The 9,241-nt window shown below is 38.3% G+C and overlaps 1 protein-coding gene across 1 annotated transcript; it reads right to left on the reverse strand.

Moving 5' to 3' along the window:
• Positions 1 to 4,431: 4,431 nt before the first annotated feature.
• LOC103478869 (crystallin J1A-like) lies at positions 4,432 to 9,241 on the reverse strand. The gene is made up of 10 exons (XM_008432957.1): positions 9,096 to 9,241; positions 8,523 to 8,589; positions 8,233 to 8,409; positions 7,953 to 8,051; positions 7,766 to 7,858; positions 7,532 to 7,688; positions 7,258 to 7,373; positions 5,764 to 5,841; positions 5,556 to 5,695; positions 4,432 to 5,458 (listed from the first exon to the last, which is right to left on the reverse strand). The coding sequence occupies exons 2-10, from the start codon at positions 8,587 to 8,589 to the stop codon at positions 5,360 to 5,362; spliced, it is 1,026 nt and encodes a 341-aa protein (XP_008431179.2). The 5' UTR covers positions 9,096 to 9,241; the 3' UTR covers positions 4,432 to 5,359.

A 9,241-nucleotide genomic window follows, 5' to 3' on the forward strand; every position in this document is an offset into this window, starting at 1 on the left:
CTACGGTGGCCGAGAAGGGACAGTCTTTTTTTGGTGCCGCAGGTGAATACAGAAAACAGTGAAAACAACGCTTTTGACGGTTGTTTTCACAGAAAATAAGTTAAAACAACCGTTTTTTGTTTTTTTACTTTAATTGGTCATGTAAAAACATTTTAATTCGTCATGTTCCTCAATAAATGTAGTTTTTCTCCTGCAGCTCACATATCTGTCATTGAAGCTGATTGCACAGATACCTAGACAGTGCATCCTCTAAACTCTCGCATATTGATGAGAAAATTGACTGAAATGTCACCTGAGAGGCAACTTTTAAAGATATTCGTAAAATTATCATGTTTCTTTACCAGGGCCGGCCCAAAGCATAAACAAACTAAGCAGCCGCTTGGGGCCCGAAGGCCTCAGTGGAGCTGATTTCTTTTTTTTTTTTTAGTATTAATTTCTATGTCATTATAATATCAAAAATACACAAATTTGATAATGTATGTAGAAATCATACAAAGGTCTAGTTTTTTAGAACATGTGAAATAAGACAAAACTAACTTACAAGTAACTTTTAAGCTAAATGTAGGAGCTTTTTAAAGTAAATAATTCTTTAATATTAATTTGAAAAAAGTACTAGTTCCACTGACAGGTCATACTTTTAACAAGATATTTTTCTCATTAGTGAAGTAATCTGCCAATCAAACCAATACTTTTTTTTTTAATCCTCTGTTGTTTGTAAAACAGACAAAATACACATAAAGAGTAAAAATGAAGAGCAGTACTAACTGGTGTATCAAACCAGAAGTCAAGGACATCAAAATTACTGGCAAAATAAAACACATTCAGATTTGCTGAAAAAAAAAAAAAGTTATTCACAACTTAATACATAACTGTAAATGTCTACATCTTAAATGAGTAAATCAAATAGCTAATTTACTTCAATAACATTAAAAGTTGGCCCCTATATGGATTCCTTGCACACAATGTTATACATTTACAGTGTTTATTTCTATGATTTTTGATCATGTGAAATGTTATGTCCAGTAATGACAAAGACTGCTGTAACAGATTTGCAGCCGAAAGTCTGTTAGCAGACATTTCTCCAACGTCTCTATAAAGTATTAGAAAATTCACACAAAAACTTCACTAAGGCAAAATCTAACATAAGAAAATATGTTTTAAAAATGCACAGAAAAGATTTGGGTGTTTTTAAAAACATGTTTGCTTTTATTCGCAAAAAAAAACTTGGGACCATTATAAATTACTGAATCTGAAACTGCCATCAGGAAAACAACTTAAAAGCTAAATTCATCAAAGGTCGTTCATTAAAGCCTCAGTAAGCTGTGTCGTTTTACTGTAGATGTGCAGCGGTTTTTTTCTGTTTACATTGATGATGTAGGTTATGTGATGCTCTCATTTCGACAGTCCAATGTGGTTGTCAGGTTTCATGAGTCATATGGTACTTACTTCCATTGGTCTTCTGTCATCTTCTCTGTATTAAGTGTTCTGTCAAGGTGCTGTTTCTATATCTCTAAATGCCATCTCATCCTTCTGTAGTAACTCGGTGTTCCGCTATGTATGAGAGCATAGGACGGCAGTTGGTTTCAGTTACACTCTGCGTTTCGGCAGTTGGAAATTTCGCTCGTTTTCAACTTTTTACGTCGCCATTTTTACTCGAAACCCCAATAAAAATAATAGACCTCGGATCGAGCCGCACGTTTTGATACATTTTTTGTGGGCGGACACGCAGCGGTACGAGCCGCATTAACATCCATCCATCCATCCATTTTCTTGCACCCTTTTTCCCTCAGTGGGGTCGGGAGGGGTGCTGGTGCCCATCTCCAGCCAACGTTTCGGGCGAGAGGCGGGGTACACCCTGGACAGGTCGCCAGTCTGTCGCAGGGCAACACAGAGACACACAGGACACACAACCATGCACACACACACTCACACCTAGGGGCAATTTGGAGAGGCCAATTAACCTGACAGTCATGTTTTTTTTTTTGGACTGTGGGAGGAAACCGGAGTACCCGGAGAAAACCCACGCATGCACAGGGAGAACATGCAAACTCCATGCAGAAAGACCCCAGGCCGGGAATCGAACCCAGAACCTTCTTGCTGCAAGGCAACAGCTCTGCCGCATTAACAGTAACCTATAAATAGAAGATTTCTGAAGAAATTGGTCTGCCAAAGTGTGCCTGTCATTTGGAACCCAGCGTTCTGATGCTAAACATTAGCGTCAATGCTAAAGTAAGCTTCCATGAACTCAATAACATGTGGGCAGTCACAAGCATGCAGAGCAACATTAGACTTACTTACAGTAATGTACATTATCATGTACATAAATTGTTCCAATGCTATGCTAAGCATAACTTCTAAGTAAGTAAGTAAGTATTAATAAAACTTACAGACTTACTCCATTCAGTATGCTAAAATTTGTGTATAAGCTAAAATTAGCCAAAATGCTAATGTTAGCCTAAATGCTGCCAGTGGCATGTGGGGTATAATTAGCATGTTGTCTTATATTGGCTTCCTCCATTCAGTGTGCTAAACATGACTAATAAATAAACAAAATGGCTAAAAAGCTTATTTTAGGGAAAAGGCTACTGCTAATGTTTTGCTAATGATAAAGCACTCTCTTCTCTTTTTTTTACTTTTGCAAAGGTAAAAATCAGATGTTTACTTCATAGCACTTGGTTACCAGAAAACATGCTCATCTCTTAGCAACAGATTAACAGGTATTGTTATTGTTCAAAAACATAAGATTTCCTCTGCTCTTTTGAAATACTACTTATCTCCTTACATTGAATTTTTCAGAAAAGTGAAAATGTCTTTTGTTTTGTTTTTGTCATTAGTGGTAAATATATTATAAAACAGACATTCAACGCAAAAGTAAAAATCTGATTTATACTTCGTGACAGTTCGTTACCTGCCCTGCGACAGACTGGCGACCTATCCAGGGTGACCCCGCCTCTCGCCCGGAACGTTAGCTGGAGATGGGCACCCTCCCGACCCCACTAAGGGACAAGGGTGTAAAGATAATGGATGGATGGACGGACGGACGGACGTTCGTCACTAGAAAAAACGCTGATCTCTTAGCAACACATTAACAAATATTTTTGTTAAAAAAAAGCATAAGATTTCTTCAGCTCTTTTGAAATACTACTGAAGTAGAATTGGGTAGTTGGTGAATTTTTCAGAAAAGTGAAAATGTTTTTTTTTTGGTCATTCTTTTTTAATATAATATAAAACAGACATTCAACGCAAATGTAAAAATCTGATTTATTACTTTGTGAAGAAGTATAAATCTTTTGAAGTACAGCTTATGTGCTTAGACACAAGAAATTTACAGTTGGTAAATTATGCAAAAGTAAAAATCAGATGTTTACTTCGTGACACTAGGTTACCAGAAAATGCGCTCATCTCTTAGCAACAGATTAACAACAAATATTGTTATTGTTCAAAAAACATATCATTTCCTTTTGTAATAACAAAAGAGCATACTTATATACTACTTATACTACTGAAGAACTGCAGTTGGTGAATTCTTCAGACAGATGAAAATGTTTTTTGTTTTTTTTTGTCATTGGTGGTTAATATAGTAAGAAATATTCAATGCAAATGTAAAAATCAGATTTATACTTCGTGACAGTTCGTTACCAGAAAAAAACGCTCATCTCTTAACATTAAATCAATAATAAGTAATATTATTGTTTATAAAACATAAAAAGGATTAATCTGTTAATCTAACAGATTAACAACAAATATTGTTATTGTTCAAAAAACATAAGATTTCTTCTGCTCTTTTGAAATACTATTTATCTTACACTACTTACTACCTGACAAGAATTGTGCAGTTGGTGAGTTTTGCAGAAAAGTAAATATATATATATATTCCTTCATCAGAACTTCCGTTCTGATGAAGGAAGTGATATTTTTGTGTTTTTGTCATGTACATAAATTGTTCCAATGCTATGCTAAGCATAACTTCTAAGCTTCCACTTCAGTCTCGTCACATAAAGAAATGTGTGATAAGAAATGATAATATTTAACATTAGCACAGCCTGTTAGTTTTCGGTTTGTAAACATCATGATATAAGCATTAGACACAAAGCACCAACAGATACCGACTTACACCAACTTAGCTATTTATCCGTTCTACGGTAGGAAAATCTATCGATTGTCAGAACAATGGCTGATGTTAGATCCTTTCACCTGTATGCAGTATGATTGATGATTAATTCTTGCTGAACTTCTTTTTTTTTCTCTCAAACTAGCCGAGGATTCTCCTGCAAAGCTACTGGCTGACTTGTTCCACAAAACTAAAGCGGTTCCCTGCATTTACTGGCTGCCCCTCACAGAGGAGCAAGTGGGAGATGCACGACAGGCCAACTTTTACAGTGATATTTTAAAAAAATTCTCTTTGTTGCGTTACGAACACAAACTTCAACGTATTTTGTTTGAATTTTAATTAACATCATTGTAAAGTTTAAGCAGACAGATTTTTTAAACAATTTTTCATTATAAATATTTGAAAAGTGTGGCATTCTGATATTACAAAAAAATATTGTAAAAAAAAAAAAAAGTTATTCACAACTTGATTTACATAACTGCAAATGTCCACATCTCAAATGAGTAAATCAAAAAGCTAATTTATTTCAATAATTTAATATTAAAAGTTGGCCCCCATACGGATTCCTTGCACACAGTGTTATACATTTACAGTGTTTATTTCTGATTTTTTTGATTGTGTGAAGTGTTATGTCCAGTAATGACAAAGACTGTTAACAGATTTGCAGCAGAAAGTCTGTTAGCAGACATTTCTTCCATATCTCTATTATAAGGTATTTGAAAATTTACACAAAATACGGCAAAATCTAACAGACAAAAAATATGTACAGCTAACATCATCAAAGGTCGTTCATTCAAGCCTCAGTTAGCTGCAGTGGTTTCTTCTGTTTACACTGATTTAATAGTCAGTTTCATTTATTTGGGCTACACCTAAAGAAAGAATTAATTGTTATTAATAAGCTTTAATTAATGAAAGTTGTATTTAATCAATCTGGTTACATGTGCTTAAATCAAAGATTTAAAGAAAACCAAACAAAACTGAATTGTGGCCTACACAAGAGTTATTTTCAACAACAGCAGACACAGTTCCTGATCCAAGTTTTAAATTAATACTTAGAAAAGACTTTGGTGAAGAAAAATAAAACTCTTTTCCCGAACATCTGAACTCAACATGTTCAACTTTTACAGAGACAAAAACATCTGGCTCGTGTCACGCCTAAGTTTAGACAAAAGCCTTCATTAGCAGCTCTGCAGAAGCCCAACAGTTTTTCACGACGCTCTCGTCCACCTCATGCTGCGAACTGCAATCTTACAGGTGGTGGCTGGCGATCTTCTTGGCGTGCGCCAGCACGGAGTTGAAGCGTGAGGTTTTGCTAAGCCACGACGCTGGAATTCCTTCAAACCCGATCTGAAAAATCCAAAACAAAAACATAAAAATAAAAAAAATCAGACAAAAGCCAGGGGAGAACGAGAGACTAGAATGATGAATTAAGAGAAGGTCACACCTGGGCTCCAATGCATGCTCCGATGAAGGAGGCTCTGCTGCAGGTGCACCCTCCACAGCTCATGGTGTCTCTGACGGCCGCCTCAAACTTCTTGGCTGTCAGGACTCCATGCAGCGCTGCCTGGAATGCACCTGGCAAACCTGCAGTGAGTATTGCACCCGTTACCTGCCTGATCCGAGTCGGGCTGGAGTTTCGTGGTTAAACATACTTCATGTGTTGGGGAACACAGTGGGGATCAGCTCCTGTGGAGGCTTCAACAAATTCTCCTTCACTTGATGAATGTGCCCTGAAAGCCGTAGAGTGGGAGGAATATGAATAGGGCTGAAACGATTAAACAGATTAATCGGTAACTGAAATAATGCTCAACGAATTTAGTTACTGATTGTTAATTATAGCGCACAGACTTAAAAAAGACAAAGTGCTGGAAGAATAACACACTCGGAGCACTAATTAAGCCAAAACTTTACAAAAAATATGGAGTTTGCATTTAAGATAAAACATTTATCTGTGATTAAGTTCTAACCAAAACTCAAGTAGTTTCAGCTACACCTGGTTCAAATTCTGTAAAGAAAAAAATGAAGAAAAACTCCTACTAAGCACATTTTGCTATCCAATTATTAACTGGTTAATCCAAAACCTAGCTAACATTTATTAGCCCTACACTGTATTGGAGTGTGGCATATTTTACTTTGTTCAAATTCTGTAAAAATCTGAACAATCTACTACTAGACATCTTTTGCTATTCAGTTATTAATCGGTTAATCCAAAAAAATAGTCAATAGATCAGCCCTATTTATTATATTTAAGTATTGATAAGTCAAGCAGAAAGATCTGAGCTTTTTCCCTGTTGATATTAAGAGTTTTTTAGCTGCAGATGCATCCTTTGCTACAAATGACGAAACATTCACTAAAGAAATGTGGTTATTGCATTTTATGCAATAAAATGTTTATTTTCTTTTTCAGGGCTGCACAGTGGCGCAGTTGGTAGAGCTGTTGCCTTGCAGCAAGAAGGTTCTGGGTTCGATTCCCGGCCCCGGTCTTTCTGCATGGAGTTTGCATGTTCTCCCTGTGCATGCGTGGGTTTTCTCCGGGTACTCCGGTTTCCTCCCACAGTCCAAAAAACATTGGTCTGTCTAAATTGCCCCTAGGTGTGTGTGTGTGTGTGTGCATGGTTGTTTGTCCTGTGTGTCTCTGTGTTGCCCTGCTACAGACTGGCGACCTGTCCAGGGTGACTCTCGCCCGGAACGTTAGCTGGAGATGGGCAGCAACAACCCTCCTGACCCCACTAAGGGACAAGGGTGTAAAGAAAATGGATGGATTTTCTTTTTCAAGAAAGGATTTGTATTAATTGTTAGTTTGCATATTAATTAATTAATACAATACTGAATAAAAATGTTAAATAAAAATTTTCAGAATGTACACATTTGTTTATGCAATTAATCGATTGTCAAAATAATCGTTAGATTAATCAATTACTGGGATCATCATTACTTGCAGCCCTAAATATAAGATACCAAATGAGGGAATACTACCAATCAATACAAATGTTAAACAGCTCTTTATCTTCACGTCCAGACAGGTTTTGTTGAGGCAAATGTTGCACAAACCTTTCACAGAATGAGGAAGCATGGTGCCTTAAATCCCATGATTCGGTCTCGTGACTTCAAGAGCGAAAGCAGCAATGCCTGCAGAGTTCACTCACCGATCACTGCTTTGTCCAAATCCTGTGGCTGCTTTCTGCTGGGGTCACTGAGCTGATTTAGCACCACATCCACCACAGTTGGGTCTGGACCAGTCAGGATGAAATGCTCCAGAAACCTGAGGCAAGAATCCAGTTTGTCGTCTAAGATGTGGTGCTTCGCGAAAGCTTTCACGGTACTTGAACACACATCAATCCCCACAGTCTGGTGGAAACGCTACCCTCAACACGCGACAGTAAGCTCAAGTAATCAAACGGTGCTTGGGGGCGTACAGACCTTGCAGCTGCCAGAGTTTCGGCCACACATTCGTCGTTGTTCTGGGTGACTCGGATGGCCTGTTCAACCTTTTCCAGCATGTCCGGCTGTCCGGCGTAAAAAGCCACTATAGGAGCCAGCTTGGCTATGCCGTCAATCTGACAGTCCGTCTCACAGCCTGCAACGAAAACAACCAAATGCTTGAACCCAACGTGCCTCTTAAGATCAAGACGTCAACTAGTGAATGTCCTTTACCTGTCTCCTCTTTGCCCGCATCAACATTCTTTAAGAAACTCTTCAGGCTTGCTTGTCTCCAGGGTCCTTCAATTGGCAGCTGAGGTCTTGGGCCTGGAAATAAAATAACGTCCATTAGTATCACATTGATAAAGCAGCTTTATCAAAAATGTGACCCTTAATCATATTAAGTGTACAGATTTCTCACCATTCCGGTCTCGGTACGGATCATTGACCGGCGTGTCGTACTCTGACCCTGGCCCAAAGAATTTCAATGTCCGCTGCTTCAGATCATCAACATTCAGACCTGGTAAGAAACGTCAATAAAGTCACACACTGGTGACAAAAAAGGTGTTTGTCTCAAATACTTAATGAGCTTTAAATAATAATCACCATCTTTTGTATACAAAGTATTTACTCTCGTTTTAAGTCCATGAGTGTTAAAAGTAGAACATTGAATTATGACATAAAAAAAAAGGCGACCTCACCTCCACACTCTGAAAGGGACTCCAGCAGCACATACGCCTGGTCGCCGTAGCAGCTCTGCTGGCCCGTCTGCCTCCGGTAGAAGGGATTGGCCGACTCGGAGCGGAACTCCGGGTTTGGATCCTGAGCCAAGATCCCCTTCAGTTTCTGGAGATCATACACCCAGTGGAGGGGCTGAGCTGCAGCAGATGAATCACACGTACAATTTTAATATAATCGCATCAAAAAATGAACCTCCACCATAATTGTATTTGATTATTTCCTAAGGATTAGAGTAGGGGAAAACATTTGCCTGCAGCATCTGCAACAGCTGATCCAATGATGGCTCCTACAGCTCTGTTGGCCACAGCTGAAGTCATCTGTCAAGACAATAAATGCGATTTATTCTTGCCATATCCTTGCCAACTAAGAGGAAAAATATCTCAAAACATTTGTGTCTCTTTATAACATCGTTTAAGATCATCTTAAGAAAACTATGCTGACGATACACCTGAATGACCTTCTCGACATGAACTCAAAAGGTCAAAAATAATTAAAAAAATATAAGCTGAAATGTACTTTTTTTTGTTTGTTTGTTTTTCCTTGACTCTGGCCGTCCTGGACTGGAGCTATGCACCAAACGCAGTAATAGTAGCAGTGATTAGAGGTCACTGACGTTCACTCGTTCGTTTATTTGAACGCAGGTTTAACGTGGTGAGGTCCTTTCCAGTACGCTGCTTGTGGTTTAACCCATAAGGATTGGCAGCTCAAACCTCATTGCGAGGTGTCTCAATCTACAACTAATCCGTTACTGTGACAGCGACGTTAAAAAAACCTATTTAAGCTATTATTTGCATAAACATAGACTGAACATCAAAAGTCTGACCTTAGCCTCCTTGTCAGTGGGTGGAAAACCTTCCGCGGGTTGTTTCAGCTCTCCAGTGTAAATAATTACTGTTTTATTGATACGTAATGTTCCTGCAGCGTTATCAAACTGACCATGCTGGGCCCCGCCCACACCGGAAGCAGTTA

Source organism: Poecilia reticulata, linkage group LG17, assembly GCF_000633615.1.
Source record: "Poecilia reticulata strain Guanapo linkage group LG17, Guppy_female_1.0+MT, whole genome shotgun sequence".
Classification (NCBI taxonomy): Eukaryota; Metazoa; Chordata; class Actinopteri; order Cyprinodontiformes; family Poeciliidae; genus Poecilia; species Poecilia reticulata.